At 53.2% G+C, this 19,290-nt stretch overlaps 6 protein-coding genes across 6 annotated transcripts; 4 read left to right on the top strand and 2 right to left on the bottom strand.

Moving 5' to 3' along the window:
- Positions 1-29: 29 nt before the first annotated feature.
- Positions 30-1,156, top strand: VTN49DRAFT_7761 (uncharacterized protein; the record flags this gene model as incomplete). Its single annotated transcript, XM_069416066.1, has 4 exons — positions 30-37; positions 81-217; positions 360-695; positions 1,011-1,156. The coding sequence occupies 4 exons, from the start codon at positions 30-32 to the stop codon at positions 1,154-1,156; spliced, it is 627 nt and encodes a 208-aa protein (XP_069272122.1).
- Positions 1,157-5,349: 4,193 nt separating this feature from the next.
- VTN49DRAFT_7760 (uncharacterized protein) lies at positions 5,350-6,233 on the top strand (the record flags this gene model as incomplete). Its single annotated transcript, XM_069416065.1, has 5 exons — positions 5,350-5,417; positions 5,482-5,635; positions 5,722-5,832; positions 5,888-6,085; positions 6,144-6,233. The coding sequence occupies 5 exons, from the start codon at positions 5,350-5,352 to the stop codon at positions 6,231-6,233; spliced, it is 621 nt and encodes a 206-aa protein (XP_069272121.1).
- Positions 6,234-7,324: 1,091 nt separating this feature from the next.
- On the top strand, positions 7,325-9,604 carry VTN49DRAFT_7759 (uncharacterized protein; the record flags this gene model as incomplete). Its single annotated transcript, XM_069416063.1, has 1 exon — positions 7,325-9,604. One exon carries the CDS (start codon positions 7,325-7,327, stop codon positions 9,602-9,604), a length of 2,280 nt encoding a protein of 759 aa, XP_069272120.1.
- Positions 9,605-9,832: 228 nt separating this feature from the next.
- Positions 9,833-12,231, bottom strand: VTN49DRAFT_7758 (uncharacterized protein; the record flags this gene model as incomplete). Its single annotated transcript, XM_069416062.1, has 3 exons — positions 9,833-9,961; positions 10,025-11,891; positions 11,948-12,231. The coding sequence occupies 3 exons, from the start codon at positions 12,229-12,231 to the stop codon at positions 9,833-9,835; spliced, it is 2,280 nt and encodes a 759-aa protein (XP_069272119.1).
- A 470-nt stretch (positions 12,232-12,701) lies between these two features.
- On the top strand, positions 12,702-15,379 carry VTN49DRAFT_7757 (uncharacterized protein; the record flags this gene model as incomplete). Its single annotated transcript, XM_069416061.1, has 4 exons — positions 12,702-12,818; positions 12,870-13,494; positions 13,548-15,055; positions 15,122-15,379. The coding sequence occupies 4 exons, from the start codon at positions 12,702-12,704 to the stop codon at positions 15,377-15,379; spliced, it is 2,508 nt and encodes an 835-aa protein (XP_069272118.1).
- Positions 15,380-15,551: 172 nt separating this feature from the next.
- Positions 15,552-19,190, bottom strand: VTN49DRAFT_7756 (uncharacterized protein; the record flags this gene model as incomplete). The annotated part of the gene is made up of 2 exons (XM_069416060.1): positions 15,552-19,003; positions 19,055-19,190. 2 exons carry the CDS (start codon positions 19,188-19,190, stop codon positions 15,552-15,554), a joined length of 3,588 nt encoding a protein of 1,195 aa, XP_069272117.1.
- Between the last annotated feature and the right edge of the window lie 100 nt (positions 19,191-19,290).

Raw genomic sequence — 19,290 nt, 5'->3', positions numbered from 1 at the left:
GCCTTGCACTCAAGCGGGAGGATGCCACCATGCATCGGTATTGGAACTGCCAGGCCACGCCACAAGCTGACGTGCTGAAGGATGGAGATTGAGGACCTTCGCCGCAAGATGAAGAACAATCACTACTATGAGACGTACTCGTGCTGCTTCCTGTGTGTATCTCCCACTCCGACAGCCCATCCCTCGTCCTTCGACTACAGTATCCTCCTCACGACTCGTGTGTGCCCTCTCCATTCTGTCATTTATTTTCCTGCCGACAATCCTTCCACACCGCGTCTCAATTCTCCAAAGAGTTCGCCATGGCCGACCTCTTTGCATACCTGGAGGAACATCGCCTGCTGGTGTGTCCTATTTGTCAGGTGCTGTCGTTGATCCTCAGCTACCGGATCATCTGCGCACGCCGTCACACCGCGCCGAGCAACACTCCAAGCGCCTGGCCGAGATTCAGGAGTACCTTGCTCAGTTTGAAGACCGATATCTGCAGATGCGCACCCCGGTGCCCAAAATTCCGCTGCTCAAAAAGGAGATCCGCGCGTATCAATATCAGTATCCGGACTGCGGCGTCGTCATGGAGATCATTGGCCGCATTCAGAAGCACTGCCGCGATGACTATCAGTGGCAGAACCTCCAGCGCCAGGGCCCACCAAAGAAGAACGCCGCGACCTATACCTCGTGCCGCAGGAATTGTGTGACCAGTACGTTCCCGACGGCAAGGGCTGCGCCATTTGAAAGGTTCGACGTATGATATAGGCCTCTATATTTGTACTGTTGGCGAAGAAAATCACATCCTACCCATAATGTATGGAGTGGCCGCGGGGACTGAAACGAGGTACATCTGAGTTAAGTTCCTGACATTCTTCCGCGACACAATCAACGGCTTCTATGAAAATAGCACAGATGGCACTCTGGCCGAACTTTGCATTCGAATGCTGGTGTCTGACCGAGGGGAAGACCTCGTACCAGCCTGTCAGGAGGTTCTTCCATGCGCCCATCATTATCATTGCATTCAGCACGTCGCGGTGAACATCAGCCAAAGCTCGGAGCAGAGGCTGAGAGGCTCTTCCGGAGAATACCAACAGAGCGGAGTGAGGTGGGGTTGAACGCCGTTATCGACGAGGTTCGGCAAAATCGGGCACGCGGCAGCCGAGTGCATTGAGAAGCTGTGAGCCGCCGGAATATTTATGGTCAAGGCTTCTCTCAAAGATCACCCATGGTACGGCCATACCACGTCCAACATCAACGAGTGTCTCTGGGCGCGCCACCACGAAGATCGAGCAGGCGGGTTCTTGAATTATTTTTACAAGTTCTACAAGTTTAGATCAAGTTGATGGCTAATTTCAAGGAACGGAAGAATCGGACTTTCGTGTATCCTGACTACACTGATTTCGCCTGGGGCCATTTCTGCAACCAGAGGCAGTTGGCCAGACGCTACACTGTGATTCGTTCTAATTCGACAATGGCGCTGGGGACCCAGAGCAACTCCGTGGCGTCTGCCTGCCTCAATTTCCAGGATTGGCAAATGTATCATCCTTCATCATCTGCTGACATTTGGTGCATCCTCACTCATTTCGGCATGCAGTGTACATCCGGGACAATTGCCTCTGGTGGCAATGGAGGCCCCAGGCATAATATTGTCATCAGTTTGACCCAGGCATTGAAAAGAAAATCAAGAAACCGCCGGCGCAACAATTCGCTCCAGTCTACACGTCTCATGTGACGAAATACATGGCGGCGTGTTGTAAAGATACGGCACGCCTCAGCCTTGCGCGATACTGCGGTGACAATGCCTGTAAACGGCTACACCGAGTTTTATTACAAGCCCTCCTCTTCCGTTGCCCCTGGCTGTTTCGTCCTCTTCATCCAGTTCCAATGACATCGTTCCTGACATCGCTCCATTGGGGATGTTTTTCAGCCGGATCTCCCAGCCGCCCGTGAAAGCCGTTCCACTGGTGTCCACATTATTTGGGGCGCATGGACGTGGTATGTCCTCACTGCGGCGCCCGTTTCTCGGAGACCGAATTGCCCAAGAAGAGGGGTGATAGATTCGATGCCTGTTGTAAGAACCGGGCGATCGATACGCAGGTGTCATTTACGCGAGGCATTAATATCACTATATGATCGCTGTCCAATAAAGATGCTATGATCGAGAGAGGGCATCTGTGGGTGCGGAAGCGAGCAGAGCCTTCACAAATGCGGCCATCGAGGCGATGGAATCCACACGCATCAACAAGCTGTGATGGCTGCTTTACACATAACTGATGCTAAGGTTTCTACTTTGATGGCTTGTTTCAGCCATGCATATTACGGGGTAACCGGCAGGAGTTGTAGTTGGTGGGATGATTTGAGCGTAGACTGGCCACAGGCCGATTGTAAAAATCATCAACCGTAGTTCGTAGGGTCATGTGACTCTCGTTACTCGTGTGCCAGAATACACGAGCAGAACAAACCATAGTACTTACAAATCCAGCGCACGCAGTCAGCCAACAGGAAGACACACCGGGTACACTAGAGTACGAGGAGAGCCAAATTACGAGCCAAGTTTAGCTCGAAAGTGCTGCCGCCGCAATATTCCAACGGGATATGCACGGTTTGAGACACCCTTTTGACGAACGCAGCCGAGCAACTTAGTGCAGGATCTACCTCGGCCGTCCTGGGGACGCGGAGTGCATCTGCAAACGTCGCATGTCCAGACGATGACACATTGTTTTATTTTTTCTGAGACCAACAGCGGCCACGAAACCCTCCTGAAACCTCAGGGGACTTCTTGTCACTGCAGGCGGAGCGGCGGAGTTGCACAAATTAATGGATTTCCATGGCGCAGCCCTTACCCGGTATCTGCTCTCTGATACGAGACCGATAAAGATTTACCGTCATGGAGAGCTCTGTCAGATCTTCAACATTCAATAGCAGACATGTACCACGCGTCGCCGAGAAATTGTCGGAGCTGCTGAGAGAGCATGCCAGGAAGTGACATGATTAGCCAAATCAAACTTCACAATGTGCCAATTTCTCCAAATACCTACTCCCATAAAGTCCCAGTATAACTCGAGATCTGACACCCATCAGACGACACCTTCATTTTACTGCTGCACGAATAGCCTCTCGATCCGGTTCGGATTAGATCACGTGATACACGAACCCTAAGGAATTACGGTATCCTACGGTCCTACAAAGGGAGAATTCCTTGAAACGAAGAAAATTAGACCTTCGCGAAGAAATATTCGCCACGCAAATGTAATAAAGTGATACAATTTCTGCAATCTCTGATGAAGTCATTGTTGCCGCGAACGTTCCATGCGGACAATCGTGCTGATTCCTCGACTCCGAAAATAAAAAACAACGCCTTTTGAGCAGCGCGTGTTTGTGCCGTTCATGTCTTTCAGATCATGCCTCAGTTTTAGAGAGTCACTTCTTTGTCTTGCCCAGTTTTAAGTTCACAACATACAGAGTATACTGTCGTTGAGCACAATCATGTCACTTAATACTGATACAAACTGAAATCGGCTTCCATGGGTCAAGCGAAGGTTAGCCATGGAATGCAAAATAAGCCACTGTTCCGCATGCATTGATAAAGTTCAGACAGAATAATACGCGCGGGAATTGCAGGTACCACGCACCTGTATGACTTATCACACTGCAGACTTCAGGGATGATGTGGCAATCACGTGTCCATTTTGCAGCATCGCCCAGCGCGGCTCTGCATCGATGATAAGTACTGTTTTTTCCCTATACTTGAACTGAAAAGTCCCTAACTTTTGCAACATCAAATAAGGCATTGGCTGCTCTACCATGAAGTCTTCATATGCGGACTCGCTTCATCACCAGTGCCGCTGAAGATCCACCTTTGTCTCTCACGTTCGCAAAAGCACTCTGGGCACGTCCACGATATGAACTCCACCTACCTACATAAAAGCTACGCGGAGGACGAAAGATATTATCGACTGGAACTGGAGGAAAGAGAGAAAAGGCGGGGTCCCGATCATCCGGACACCCTCACGAGTGCCTACCGTGTGGCATGTGCGCTGTTTGATCAGGGGCAATACGAGAAGGCAAAGGAAATGTATCAACGAGCACTGAATGAACGAGAGAAAGTGCTCGGCCCCAAGCATCCAGACACACTCTGGAGCGTTAACACTCTGGCTTTCTCTTTCCAATGTCAAAGGCAATACATGAGGGTGGAAGCTTTACATCGGCGGACGCTGAACGGACGAGAGAAGGTGCTGGGTTCCGATCACCCGGACACCCTTTCCAGCTATTACCACATGGGAATGGTTCTCGCTCACCAAGGAATAATAGAGAGTCCAAAGGCAATGTATCAACGGGCACCTGATGGACAAGAGAAGAAGCTATGGCTTGAGCATCCAGATACCCTCCAAGCGCATCAAAAAGCAGTAGAAGGGCGAGAGGAAGTGTTGGGGTCTAGTCATCCAAGTACCTTGACCAGTATCACAACTTGGGTGTCGTCCTTCAATGTCAGGGGCTCTCCGAGATGGCAGAGTCGACGTATCTACGGCTCTGGAGGGACGAGAGAAAGTGTTGGGAACCAATCATCCAGACACATTAGGCAGCGTTTACAATCTCGGGACGGTCCGTGCGAAACTACGACTGTACGAGAGGGCGGAAGCGATGCATCAGCGGGCATTGGAGGGATGAGAGAAAGTACTAAGGCCCCACTGTCCAAACACCCTCAGTAGCACTCTCGGCCTAGCCGCTGTCCTTGAATGTCGGCGAAATAACAGGATGGCAGACGTGTTTGATGGGGTAACTGTTTGATTGAAGCAGCATATCGTTTGTCAATCGTAAATCCGCGCAAATCATGAACTATGAACTGGCCTTGAACGAGGCTTGTATCGGGCCCCTGGTTTCGGATGATAGACCAGGAGAGCGGGGGAGAGGTGGCGGTCAAGTACACGAAAATGGAGGCTTTCTTGTGCCAGAGACTCTCAATTGGGTTTCGGATGGATTATAGTTCATTGAACAGTGGGTCTGTTGCATAGGCATGTATCATGCGTCATGTGGTGCACCGGAATGTTCAGAGAAGAGGGGTCAAACTGTTTTCAGCTGCCAATGAACCATCGATCCGAGGGAATGAGACTGTACATGCATGATGCCGTTGAGGGTCTTAGGACGAAACGCCGACATCTCACACATGAGAATTAGTAAACTTTTATTTAAGCGGTCAAGAAGGTAGATGTTTCTAGACCTTCGTCGAGTAGTATTTATGGGATGTGAAATAGCAGGAGAGTAGAGGGTTCAGTTCGTCAGCGTAGAGGGTTGCACTCAACTCAAACTTGAAATCGAAGACAGAGAGGCGAATTTCGCACGGTAGTGTTATTGTTGGCATCAACCATGGCCAGTGAGATTGCAATCTATCATTATTTCGACCTCGGCCGGCTAGGTCGTGGAGGACCCCTTGTGTAAGGAGCATCCAGCCTGAGAGACTAAGATTGCCCACTGGTTATAACTAACCGATGTTCGCAGCCTTTTCTTCAAAGACGCTGGAATCGACTACAAGGAACTCCTCTACAAGATCGATGAAACCTGGCCAGAGAACAAGAAGAAGCTGCGGGAGCAGGGCATCACCCGAACTGGCCAACTACCTGCTGTTGAGTATGACGGGCACAGGCTCACTCAGGTATGTCCGTGCCACCATTGTGAACCCCGCTCGGGGCTTGTATATCTGCAAGAGGGGGGTGACTGACTACAGTTGACGAATTGAAGCATATCCCAATTATGCGCTACTTTACCCGAAAACTCGGCCGCTATGATGGCGAGACCAATTGGGAGAAATACCTGGTCGATGCTGTCTCGGATATCTACGTTGACCGGAGGGTAAGTACCGACTCGTATAACGAAACCGCTTAACAGAAACTGACGATGACTACAGACTGAATGGGTAGCTGCCGCAAGGAGAGGAGGGGAGCGTAGGAAGGAGTACGTGCAGAAGTTGCCGCACTTCTACGAAGTTTTCGGGGAGTACTACAACGAAAACCCTGGGCCGTACCTGCTCGGGGAAAAGATCACTTACGTAGATTTTGCGGTCTATCATTTGCTTGATAATGACCAGAGAATTGGAGTGCGGCCGGTGAGCATTTCCCAGCATTGATTCTGGCCAGATTTGTTACTTACGAGTTTCTTGCTAGGAGTCAGTGCCTGAGTCCTTGATCAAGCTCGAGGAGGCGATCGAGGCACGGCCTAATCTCGCCGAGTACATCAGGAAGGGCAAGCAATGAGAAGTCGAAAATACCGGACCTGCATGTAGATATAAGATCTCCATTCTTATTAATGCATGCAACCAAAGAAGTTTGGTTGTTCCGGGTTAATCAATTTGGCTTCTCTTGTCATGTACGATGCCGCTGAGGAAGAGATAGTCAAAAGCGATTGATTCATTCTCTTGCTATTGAAGATGATCATATCTAAGCTAACCGTCAACTGAAATTTAACGAATCCAAGGGAACGTAGTCCGAAACACTGCACAGTAGGCCAGAATTAATCAATGTCCCTAAACCACGAAGCAGGCCAAAAGTCACGAAGGAAAGCTTGACAGACCTTTCATAGTGATTATATCGAGTTCTCCAGCCTTCACCTTTGCTGCGGCCACTCAAATGTCTCTCTGCCGGGATCGCAAAATTGAATTGGCTCGTACACCTTTTATTTTTAACCGAGATTCATTCACAGTCCTCGTTGTTTCCCCATCTGTGCTGCCGACGGTGACAGTTGTGAATTTGGTGGAGCCACTCGCTGCCGTGAACCAGGTTGCTGTTGTTGTGTACCTGAGCTGGCGAGCGCCTTCTTTGTGACTCAACATTTTTACGCAGTCTGCGAAGTACTTTGCATACTCTAGCTGATGTGCTTATTAGTTTCTGCCACTGATTGCAACCAGTACCAAACATGTCGAGAGGCTAACACCTCGTTCTGAGCTGCCAGTCGCTTTTGTTCAAGACATCTCGGCCGTCGTTATCAAATGCTGGTCACCTGTGCTGAAAGCGTGGGAAACATCGAAAGCTGCCCATAATGGCTTCCGGATGCGCAGGAAGCTTGGACCTCGAGGTCTTTGCGATGTCGCCATAGCAAGCTTTTGATTGGTCAATGTGAATTGCCAAGCTTTTGCAAATTGCGCTAAAACTCTGAAACTTTCGAAGAGAACTAGCAAACTTTACCAAAGCAGGTAGCTTATGTAATCAGGTAATTCCCTCTTGAAAGTCGAAAGGAAAAGCATCATCTGATGCTGGAAAGTGCTTTACAAATCTCACATGGCCGCTCGCAGACGCTCAATGGCTGTTTGATCAATTGATTTGTTTGTGCCGGCCGACATGCTACCATAATGCAAAGCCTATGGTCCCGAGCGGCGCGGCTTCCACAATCCTCGACCTGCCGCTGTGTCGCTTGTCTGCGCACGGCGACTGAGGGTGTCACGTCCCACACCACCTCGGCGGCCAGTCGGCGACGTCTTCGGATTGGAAATGCCGTGACTGCTTTCTATTCCAGCATATTTGCGGGGGCCGCGTTAGCCGATGCGAAAGTCAAGGAGAAGCGCCGACTTGAATGGGAAGAGAAAATCGCTGCCGTGAAGGAGGAAGTTGATCGGTTGGTCGATGAAGAGAATCGATTGTTGCAGACCCTTGCGTTCCGGCATAGCGAGTTTTTGTTTGGATTTCCGAATCAACAGCGACGGCAGTATAGTACCTCCTGGGCGGCTCCACGATGGATCGGGGAAGCGCGCGCGACCTCCGAAGCTCAGAATCCTTCTGTTGCACATCCATTTAACATCGATGACAAGGCGCAGGATCGACATTCTAACCTAGCCGAGGAAGTATTGACACTGAAGGAGGATGATCGAAGCATTCGGACCTCGGCCCAGCAGACGTTGCGCCAACATTTTGAGCAACGTCAAGTAACGTCTGCTTTTCACCATGAAAATCCCGTAAAAAGCGATACTGGATATACCGATGATGACGCTGAAAGCCCGCTTTTTGATTACGCCAGCAATGCCCTTTCCGATCGCGCCGAGCTGCCGCCGCGCCCGCAACCGGACTTTATATGGGAGACGGGGGACATTCTACGGATAAAGGCTATCCAAAAACTAGCGCTGCGGCAACTTGCTTACCGACTTCTGCTTCGGCCGGCTGTAGCCCGGAATTACTCGGGGCTGCCCGTTGATTATGAGGCAGATTTGCAGTCGCTGCGATTGGGGCCACAGGAACTCCTTCAGTATCTCCAAAACACGGGAAAGAGGCTTTGGGCTTTAAAATTCTTCAAGGAAGAGCCGTACGACGATTTGGCGCCAGCCATAGATACAGCACAACATCACTTATTGCGCCAAGCGAGTCAAACATCGGATGCGCAGCTGAAGGAAGACGTGGAGGCGTATCTCCATGGCCGGCTGCACATTCAGGAATTTCTTGCAAGAGTCGCACGGAATCTGCTCCTCTGCGATGAACCAGATCGCCCGCGTGCATTCCAGGCCCTGATTTTGGCGTTCACGAAAACTCGGCAGAACGACTTGATAGATCTGATCCTCAAGGCGTTGATCCCGCATCTCTTCCACCTGACCACGCCTCTCATCAACTCGATCCTCACGTACTATCGGAAGACGCGGAACTTGCGAGATTTTGATAATTTCCTCATGCTCCTTCGAGGCGAGAGCGCCTATCATGTGAATATCCCGCTTCTCTGGGAGAAGCGGATAATCAACGGTGTGGAGATTACCGTTCCGCCGGCGCCGAGCGCCAATCCTGTTCTGTTCAGTACGTTAATTGCCGCTACGTTGCGATTCGACCAGATCGATCGGGCGGAGGCATTCCTGCAAGTGTACCGCGCCAACGGATTCGCCGACAACTTTGGCACTCTGTGCGCGTTCCTACGATTCTACACGCTCCGAAGGCGGTGGGAGGAAGGCCTACAGACTATGCTCCGGTCGCTTGCGTACATGGTCTCATCGACGGTGCACCCGGAGAAGCGCGTGGAGCGGCTGATCGTGCATATGGTTCACTTCTGCGATTCGTGCCAGCAGGCACAAGCAGCTGAGATGCTGATCAACGCGGCTGTGCGGAGCGGGTTCGACTGGCGGGCCGGTTGGAGAAACCAAGACGTCTACAGTGAGTTCGATCCGGTGTTGAAGCGGTGGCAACAGGCAGCAAAGGAGATGGGTGAGGCCCACATAGCGGCTTCCCAGCGATCAGTTTCGGCAAAATGCCAGGAGTTTGTCCATCTCGTGCGCGACGAGTTGACGCACGCGCAGACGAACCTTCGGAATAATACCGCCCATGGAAAGAACGCCAGCAACGATCCGGCATGGCTGCGAAATTCGCTCGCGCGCGATCACTCGTGGGCGATCTTCTCGACAGCAATGGCAGATGCTGCTGCGCACAAGAGTGTGCGCGCTCTCATCAAGGACGCTGCTGCCCACAACGCCGACGAAATCCTTACTCTCCGCGAGGAGATGGCTCGACTGAAAAAGACCGTCGAGCGCCTCAGCAAATCTACACAGGCCACCGTATCGATAGTCCCGCCGACGGCAGAGGAGACGAAGCCCGAGATCATCCCAGGGTCATCATCGGTTAAGAAACTGTGGACATCATCTTCATTGCGAAGTTCCTCTTAGTATCTATCTCCTTTCAAGACTGTTGCTTTTTTTCAATATCAAAGTCCAGAAAAGGATGGCCATTATTTCATGGCTCGGATTATAAGCAATGTATGTATGTAGTGGTATGTACAGTATCGGAAAATTAGAACCGTTCAGGAATAATTTCTGCCCTTGACAAAATAAAAAGTCTATACCATGAAATATAGCAGGACGTTCTTTCTATTTCAAATCTACACATGCGAGAATTCATTTCCTCTTTGCCGCTTCCGCACGGGTCTTCTCCTTTCGGGCCAATCGCTCGGCGGCGCGTAGAAGGGCGGATCGAACTTCGCCCTTGGGGAAGGTCGAGAGGTCGTAGTAGTTTGGTGCGATTTCCTGGATAGAGCATTAGCAACAATGCTTTTTCCTTTTTTCTCAAGAGGATGGAGGGAGACATACCAAAAGCCACTCCGGCTTGATAGAGGTCACGGTACGGATATAGTTCTTCGTTGTGAGGACGAATTCATTATAGACAACCCACTCCGCGTCATATGACAAGACGGTGCTGGGATGCAAGAGGACGGGCTGATTATCCTTGATGGTGGTATAGATACCCTTCGATGTTGGGTCCCGCTTGGCGACCTGCATGAAGAACCCCGCGACGAGCGCGCGGCGAATATTCTCGTAGTACTTTTTATCCTCGAACGGGGTCGAGACCAGCTCGATCTCCTCGCGCTCCATGATGCGCAACAGCTGCATGCGGACATTGTCGGCAGCCTGCAGGGAGCGCAGGTTGAGAAAGTGATCGTGGCACCATTGCTTGGGGTTGGCCTGGGCCTCGGGGCCCTTGAAGGCGTGGTAGACGTTGAGCAACGTCAGGTGGTCGCCATCCGGGTGCGCGAAGAGGTTCTTCATCTCATCGGCGCGCTTGCGTTGCGAGTGGGGCCGTACAAAGATCTGTGGCACTGAGAGCAGCGCCGTGATCGAAAGGATCTCGTTCGAGCAATAGAACTCGGGCGAGCTGATCAGCATGACCGCTAGTGCTGGGTCCAGAGGGAACTCCGACGCTAGCCGCCCCAGCGCCGTCAGGTTGCCGTCGTCGTCCAGGCATGCCAGGTAGTTGAGTTCCTCCAGCGCTCGCATCAGTGTTTCTGGCGCTGGCGGGTCCATCAGGTCGAAGTGGACCAAATCATCAATTCCCAGCTTCTTCAGTTCCAACACTGTCGATGACAGGTTCGACCGCAGGATCTCAGGGTACGTCTGGTCGATCAGCTCCTTCTTGTATGCCTGCTCCGTGTACAGCCGGAAGCATTTGCCGGGCCGCGTTCGTCCTGCACGACCCGCCCTCTGTGCAGCTGACGCTTTCGAGATCGGCGACACCAGCAACGACTCCACTCGAATGCGTGGGTTGTACACTTTTTGCTTCGAGAATCCGGGATCCACCACGTAAACAATCCCGTCAATCGTCAGTGATGTCTCCGCGATATTGGTGGACACAATGCACTTGCGACCAGGCCGCCCACCGGGCTTCCGCGGTGGCGGTGGGGGCTCGAAGATGCGTTGTTGCATGTGCGGCGGCAGGCTTCCATACAGCGGATATACCTTGAGCGTCCCGGCATCCACTTCTCGAACCATTTCATCCGCCTCCAGCGAGATCTTGCGTGCGGCATCTTCAATCTCCTCTTCTCCCGTTAGGAACAGCAGGATGTCCCCTTCGGGCTCGGTCGCGTGAATCTGCAGCACCGTCCGAATCGCTGCCTCCACGTAATCCTGCTCCGGCTCAGGAGTGTAGAAGATCTCCACGGGATGTGTGCGGCCGGGAACTGCCAGCAACGGCGCATCATTAAAGTACCGCTGGAACTTTTGCGCGTCCAGTGTGGCCGACATGACAATGATCTTAAGATCTGGTCGACGCTTAACCACCTCCTTCAGCAGACCCATGAGCACATCCGTAGACATTGTCCGCTCGTGCGCCTCATCGAGGATGATTGTGCTATATCGCGTCAAGCCGTGGTCGTGCATCGCCTCGCGAAGCAACATTCCGTCCGTCATGTACTTGAGGATCGTCTTGGAGCTCGTCATGTCTTCGAAACGAATGCTATAACCGACTTCCTCGCCCAACTTGACATCCATCTCTGCGGCAACACGCTGCGCTACCGACATGGCCGCGACTCGTCGCGGCTGCGTACAAGCAATCATCTTGTTGTTCAGGTGCGGGAGGTCGTCGTAGAGAACGAACTGCGGAATCTGGGTTGTCTTGCCGGAACCGGTCTCTCCGACAAAAACGAGGATTTGCGACTTTTGATACAGCTCCAAGAACTCATCTCTGGCTCGTCTTTAGCACTATTTTCTTGTCCAATGATATTGGGAGTCTTATCTTACCTTTGAGCATGCACGGGAAGATTGCGCCGCGTTTTCAGAATCGAATAATACGTTTCTGAAAAGGGCTGACCAGTGAACGGATTGATTTCACCGTCCTCCACCTTCTCAGCCTGCGCCGCGGTCGTCTTGTGCCGGACGAACTTGTCTAACGGGTTGCCTGAACCCTTCTTCTCGGGAAACATATGCGCCAGATAGGGGTTGTCCCGAGGATCTACCTCGGGCTTCTCCATCTTCTGGCGCTTTGCGCGCGAAGCGTCCTCGGCCTCCGGGCGTCGATCGACCATGCTGGCGCAGATGCGGTGAGAATTTCCTCGTTGATGGCGATGAGAGAGAGACCCAGAAATCGGAAAAAAAGGCTGTTCATTGATAAGCCCTATCAGACTCACCGCCTGCTTTTTCTGGTTAAGCGTATTTTTTCTAGACCACACTTCCGCAATGTTGCCGCATTTACCAAAGGAATCAACAAGAATTGAGGGCGGCCAGTCCAGAATTCAAGGGTCGCGCTTCCATCCCTTGAATGGCTGATAATACAGTTTTAAATGCCTAGGACTTACCATTGCGACTTTGCTTCATCCGCCCTTGTTTCGACCAATTGATGCGCCGGACATCTGTGAGCATAAACGTGCATCATCGTGTTCGGACAAAAAGTCGCAACACAGCGAACAGTGTCTAGGGTTATGACTTTTAGGTCGGAAGAATTCATTGTAAATACTAGATTTTCGAGGGTTGCAGGAATCGCACACGCTTAGCGACCATGGATACCCCTCCAGACACCGATGGCATGGTGCACACGTTCTGCATTGGCCAGCATGAAAGCAAACGCTTGACTCCGGTGACACCCGAAGTGGTCCGGAAAGCTCATGAAAGTAATGTGAGTTTTTGGCTTGTGTGTCCTGTTGGATAGATACTAATTGCGATGCAGTATGATATGCTAACGACCCCAATTACATCGTCTCATTTCCACTCTCGGGTGTTGACCCTACTCTCCAACCATCTGTCGAACCAGGAGTTGCCGACCCGGGACGCCGTCGGTACTCTGGGGACGTCCCAGAACACGAAGACGGTGATCGTTCCTCCTCTGTCTCCGGCAGACACGCCGTTGACGCCTCATGAGGCGATCAGCCAAGTGGTCGGCATCACCAGCTCGTGGGTCGACCTCTGCTCACCCGATCCGCTGATCGCGGACATCTCGCGCCAGGTGCTCATGCTGGAGGTTGCCTATGCGGCGTTTTGCGGCATCGGATATCTGGTCATTCCGGGCCCTCGGCTTCATCATGGCCGACTACATTCTGCAGGCGTGACGTACTACGCAAGAGCCATCCAAGAGGCACTAACCCTGGCGCCGTACGTCCAGATCCACATCTGGATGCGGATGGTCGACAACCCTGAACAGGAGACCAACGAGATGGGCGATCTCGCACCGTTTGCCCGCGAGGAGTACCTAGCGGGTGGTGACGATCGTCCGACAGGACTCGACCTGTTTGGTACGTGGGATGCATGGGAGATTATCCGATCAACCTGCAAGTACCATTCACGGCTGGCAGTTGGTAAGTTGTTGAAATTAGAGCTATTAAATTGCGCCAAAACTAATGGGCATCAGCCTTGTCGCTTCCAAAGCACCTTCCACCCATTCCTGTTCAAACACGGTGGTTCTCCGAGCCGGTGCACCTGCTGACTCTGGAGGCGACGTCGTTCATCAAGAACCAAAAGGGCTACCCGGTGCTGTCCAAGGCACACCAGGCGCTGATTGCCCGGTTCATGCGGCGACGCACGCCTCCATGGATCCTACTCTGCGATGTCGGGCCGATCCCTGGCCTGGGTGGCGATGATGGCAGCGCCGACGCGGGCAGTAATAGTAATCCCGCCAATAACGACTTTCCGACGCTTGCGCAGGCGGCTGCATCCCAGGGACGCAAATTCCACGACCCTACGCCTCATCTCTCATACATGCGGAACCTTCAACAAAGACAACCGCCGCGAACGCCTCTGGAGCGGTTCGGCACGGGCTATCAAGACTACCTGCAGGCACCGCTGCAGCCGCTGACGGTGAATCTAGAGAGCATCACGTACGAGGTGTTTGAAAAGGACCCGATCAAGTATGAATGGTACGAGCGGGCGATCGCACGGGCGTTACGGGACTGGGTGGACAAGAAAAAGCCGGCATCGGGTCCGGACGGGAAGGTTGTGGTTGCGGTGCTCGGCGCGGGCCGGGGTCCTCTGGTGACGCGAGCGCTGCGAGCGAGCGCAGCGACGGGTGTACCGATCGACATGTGGGTGGTGGAGAAGAACCCGAATGCATTTGTGCTGCTGCAGCGGCACAACCAGAACATCTGGGGCGGTAAAGCGCATCTCGTCCGAACGGACATGCGCAGCTGGCGGGGCCCATCTTCCACTTCATCCTCAGATCCGTCCACAGAGACTACGTATCCCATTGATATCCTTGTGTCCGAGCTTCTCGGCTCGTTCGGCGACAACGAGCTCTCACCCGAATGCCTCGACGGCGCAACCCACCTCCTCAACCAGGAGCACGGAATCTCCATTCCGGCATCCTATTCTGCACATCTAACCCCCATCGCTGCACCCAAACTGCACGCGGACATCAACACGCAAAAAGCGACGAACCCAGCAGCACCAGAAACCCCATATGTAGTGATGCTGCACGCCATCGACTACCTCTCCTTCAAGGACCCCTCTTCCACAACCACCACCACCACCACCACCAATGGCAACAATATCAACAAGGACAACAACAAGGAAACCAGCAGCAGAGCCTCCTCAACATCAGCGCCCATCGTCCCCCTCCTCCAACCCCCCACCCCAATCGTCCTTCCCGCATGGTCCTTTTCTCATCCAAACCGGAACCTTCCCCAATCCCCTCCAACCACGACCACAATACCCGCTGGCCCCGTCACCGCAACCACAAACGCGCACAACACCCGCCACTGCCGACTTACTTTCCCCTGCGCCCACCGCGGCGTCTGCCATGGACTGGCTGGGTACTTTGAAACTGTGCTGTACGATGGCGTCGAGCTGTCGACGAATCCAGTGACAATGGAGGAAAAGAGTAGTGGGATGATCAGTTGGTTCCCTATCTTCTTCCCTCTAAAGGTATACTATTGTCATACCCCCCTTCCCTGATAGGATATAGGTTTGCTGATGGAGAGAGTGATTAAGACACCATTGTATGTTCCTGATAATGCCGAGGTTGTCGTGACAATGTCTCGGCAGACGGATGATCGGAAGGTATGGTATGAGTGGATGGTGGAAGTATTCCGGCTGGAGCGTGTTACTCTTCCGGCTTCGTCGTCGTCGTCGTCGTCTTCTTCTTCTTATTCTTCGGACGAAAAGACAGGGCGACAGGTGGTGCATCGACGCATCAGGGTTGGGGCGAGTGAATTGCATTCCAGCGTCAAGGATGGGTGCTTGATGTGATCTTTCCCTCCCCCCCTGTTTGTATTTCGAGAAAAAAAATATTAAATGTGAGGACAAGAAAGCTACAACGATTACATTTCGTGTATCCATCTTGTACACCCCGAAATTATATATGATAGTAATGATTATGGCACCTCACACAAACCAAATATATCAAATCAACTCTTAACAATTAAGTAGTCGCCTCCTGCTCCTGCGCATTTTCATTCACAGCAGTCTCAGTCAACGACGTCACTGTGATATCCGCCGTGGCTTTCACCCCATTCTCGTTCGGCACGGCCTGCGCCTCCGCCACGGGGGACGGCTGCGGCGAGGGTTTCGGCGTGGGAGTCCCCGAACTCTCCGTCAAGCCGCGACGGATGGCGAGCACGGAGTCGACAATCACCGCGTCGATACCCTTGGCGACCTGCAACTTGACGTTCTCCGGGTCGTTGTTGAGCGTGCCGTAGGATACGCACACGAGACCCGATTCCTTGACGACTCGCACCAACCGCGGGCAGAGCACAAAGGGCTCAGATGTTGAAACGATACCCAACAAGTTCCAGCGAGATGCAAATCGGATTGCTTCCTGCAGGCTGCTGGCGCGGATGTCGCTCACAGGGGAGGTGCCCGCGTCGGTGAGGAACAAGACGGGAATGGATGGCTGTTTGAACGACAGTAGCAGGCAAATGTCTGGGTTGAAGCTAGAAAAGATCATGTTGCGGCCCTCGCCCAGATCGTAGACTTTATTCAGCACCGTATCCACGAAGGAGTTGATCTCCACTGCGTAGGTGTCCATTTCCTGGTCTTCGCTCTCGTTGAGCATTGGGTATTTGAGCTCGATGTTGAAGCCCACTGACTTGGGCAGTTTCTTGAATAGTTCCTCTAGCGTGGCGAAGGGCGCTTGGATGTGATTGCCACGAGTGTTGCCTTTGAAGCCTTTGGTCTTGAAGTCACGGGTGTGCTTCATCCGCTCGCTAAGCTCCTTCGGGTCAAACTCAGGGCCTCCGACGGACATGGACCTCTGTCGGGTGCCAGTGGACCGCGCCGCGTTTTCAACTTTGTGTGACGGGTCCTGGCGGGGGGAATGGGAGCCCGTGTTCCCGACATGCAGGAATTGCTCCAAAGTCAAGGTGTGCACCGGCGCGTCAATTCCCGTCTCGCTGACCAAAAAGTCGTGGTAGATCACCGGGACGTGGTCCTTTGTGAGTTGCACATCAAATTCGACATAAGAGGCTCCCAAGTTCGCCGCAGCAATAAACGACTGAACGGTATTCTCTCCGAGTTGGAGGGATTTGCGACTGGCAAAGTTCTTTCCAAGACCGCGATGCCCGATGACCATGGGCGCTGCGACGGTCTTCCAATACGTCTGATCCCCTTTGACCGACATCTTGGGGTGGTGGAACGGCGTAATGATAAGGAAATTGAACATCAGAGTGCCAATCACCTCCAGCGTGTTGGCCGCGATGATGGGCACCCGTACATCTCCCTGTAGACTGATACGGTTGGAGCCAAGGCTGGGCTTGATACTAGAAAGCAACGCCACAGCTCTTCCCACAACCTGGTCCTTGGTTCCTGCATAGGTTGGCACCAGATCAAACAGCAGCTTAACCTTGGTGGCATCCTTGGCGAAGAACGTGATGGGCTCCGTGGCCATGCTGTCCTGGATCGGCAGATCAATCACCTCGGGCTCTCCACGAGCGCCGTTGGCTGATACCACAATCGACAACGCCGTGTCCAGCTGGGTGCTGTGCGCACTCTTGATGGGGATCCGGTCCAGGCTGACAGCTGGCTCGGACTTGCGAATGTCCATGCTACCGAGATTAACCAGAATCATACTCTCGTCGGTAAGATACCGGTGTCCAAAAGTCTTGATAGGTTCAGGAGTAGTCCGATGCCCAGAACTCCCGTTGATGCCGTTGGACTTGCGCTCTGCGAGAGATGATTGCGGAGGTGACGAGGGAGATGACGCCGCCGGGAGAGGCACGGGAATCGTAACTTCGGGTTCGGTTGGCTCCGGGGTGGGAGTGACCTCTGCCAACCGTCTGGCAATGTCCAAATGGCCTCTCAGTGCGGCATGCTCTTTGGCGGTCCAGCCTGATGAGTCGGCCCTCTCGAGGTCCGCGCCCGCCGCGATGAGTAGCTCAACCACCTTGAGGGAGCCATCCACGCAGGCCGTGAACAGAGGTGTCCACGAATAGGTGTGCTCGGCGATCTCCGTGTTGGCCTTTTGATACGGAGAGCCATCGAGCAAAATCCGGGCGCACTCTTCATGGTTGAACCGCGCGGCCACATGCAGAGCCGTTTCGCCCTGCTCGTCTTGATGGTTGATATCGACGCCCGCGTCGACCAGCAGCTGGACAATGTCGACAAAATTGGCCTTGACGGCCAGGGCGAGGACGGCGCCTGATTTCGACTTATTTGTACGAACAGACCCCGTGTCATCAGAGTCGTTCTTCCAATTCTCGGCGGCGAGGAGCGCCTTGGTGGTCAGAGGATGGCCACCCACTACACTGAGATGTAGAGGTGCCCATCCTTCGCTGTCCTGCCAGTTCTTGCCGTCGATGCCTTCGCTGACATCGAACATATCCCACTGCTGCAGATGCTCGATGATGATTTCACAAACCACCCGGAAGCCGTATTGGGCGCCGTAATGCAGTGGAGTGCGGCCAACGAGATCTTTGGCGAGAAGTGCATCACGCTGGTGCGGACGCAGATTATCCAAGAGATACTGCAGCAGGGAGACCGCGGGATGATCTCGTGTCAGCGGCTGAGGCTGATTTGCCTCTTTGAGAACAGGACGAGCTGTCTGCATGCTGGGAGCGGTGGCTGGAGTGATGTAGTTTGTGTCGCCCGGGAATTCCAATAGTGAGTTTCCAGACTCTGAATCAGCCGTCGACTGCGACCGGCCAATGGAAATTACGAGTCGATGAATGCAGTTGCGCTTGTTGATATCGTCTTCTTCATCGAGGGAGTCGATCTTGCCCAATACGGCGTTGATAATCGCCCGGGCTCGGGCCAAGACGGCTCTCTGCAGGACGCTCTTGAGCACTTTTTGATATACGTCCTCCCCTTGCTCATCCGCGGCAATCTTTACAGTACCGAGCAGCTCCAGCAACACGGGCGCATCATCCGTTGCGAGAGCCTGATCCAATGCCGCTAGTAGGCTCTGGGGTAGATTCAAGGTTGGACGCGAAGCAACCCGCTTTAGCGATAGGGTCGACGACTTTGTAGAACTGGCATCATCATCATTGCGATCGCCCAAATGAGACAGCCACTCGTTGATTTTGGCAAGGGCTTTGCTAAGTTGAGTATTGGTAGCGAACGGCGCGGGATCGACCTTGGTGGTCAGATACCGCTTCTGCGCTTCGGCGCCGGGTACGCGCTTATCCAGCTTCTTCGTAATCTTAATGAAGCCGCGGCGGTTGACCTCGCCATACCACTGCAGCTTGCGCAGCTGGCCGCGCAATTCCAAGAGGGCGGTCAACAGGTCATCGATGTCCTCGCCCTCCAGCGGCTGGCCCGCCGCCAGGGCATGACCAAAGCGGTCCTCCAGCAATTTCAGCCGGCGGGTGAATTCGGCCAACTTCTTGTTATAGAAGTGGTCGACATCCTCGAGATTTCGATCGAGGGAATAAAAGAAGCCTAGACTCGAGGCTTAGGGGTACTCCAGGTGGCGTCCGTGAACAATCTTACCGGCCAGATCAGGTTTCTTTCCTGCCTTTAAGTCCTCCGCAGCCGATTTGATCAGCTTCTTCAGGGCCTTGTAGTTGATATAGGATGAACTCCATTCGGGGACGACGTTCCGGGGCAGATTGCGACCGAACTTCATCTTGGAGGGGTGTCAGAGAGGGGGCGCGCCGAGGGGAATCTACGCTTGTTAATTCTGCCCAGCAGATCAACAGCTTTGAGCAAACCAGCAGCGCCAACGA

The sequence above is a fragment of the Thermomyces lanuginosus genome (genome assembly GCF_041956635.1).
Source record: "Thermomyces lanuginosus strain ATCC 200065 unplaced genomic scaffold VTN49scaffold_7, whole genome shotgun sequence".
Classification (NCBI taxonomy): domain Eukaryota; kingdom Fungi; phylum Ascomycota; class Eurotiomycetes; order Eurotiales; family Trichocomaceae; genus Thermomyces; species Thermomyces lanuginosus.
This window is presented reverse-complemented; position numbering and strand designations above follow the sequence as displayed.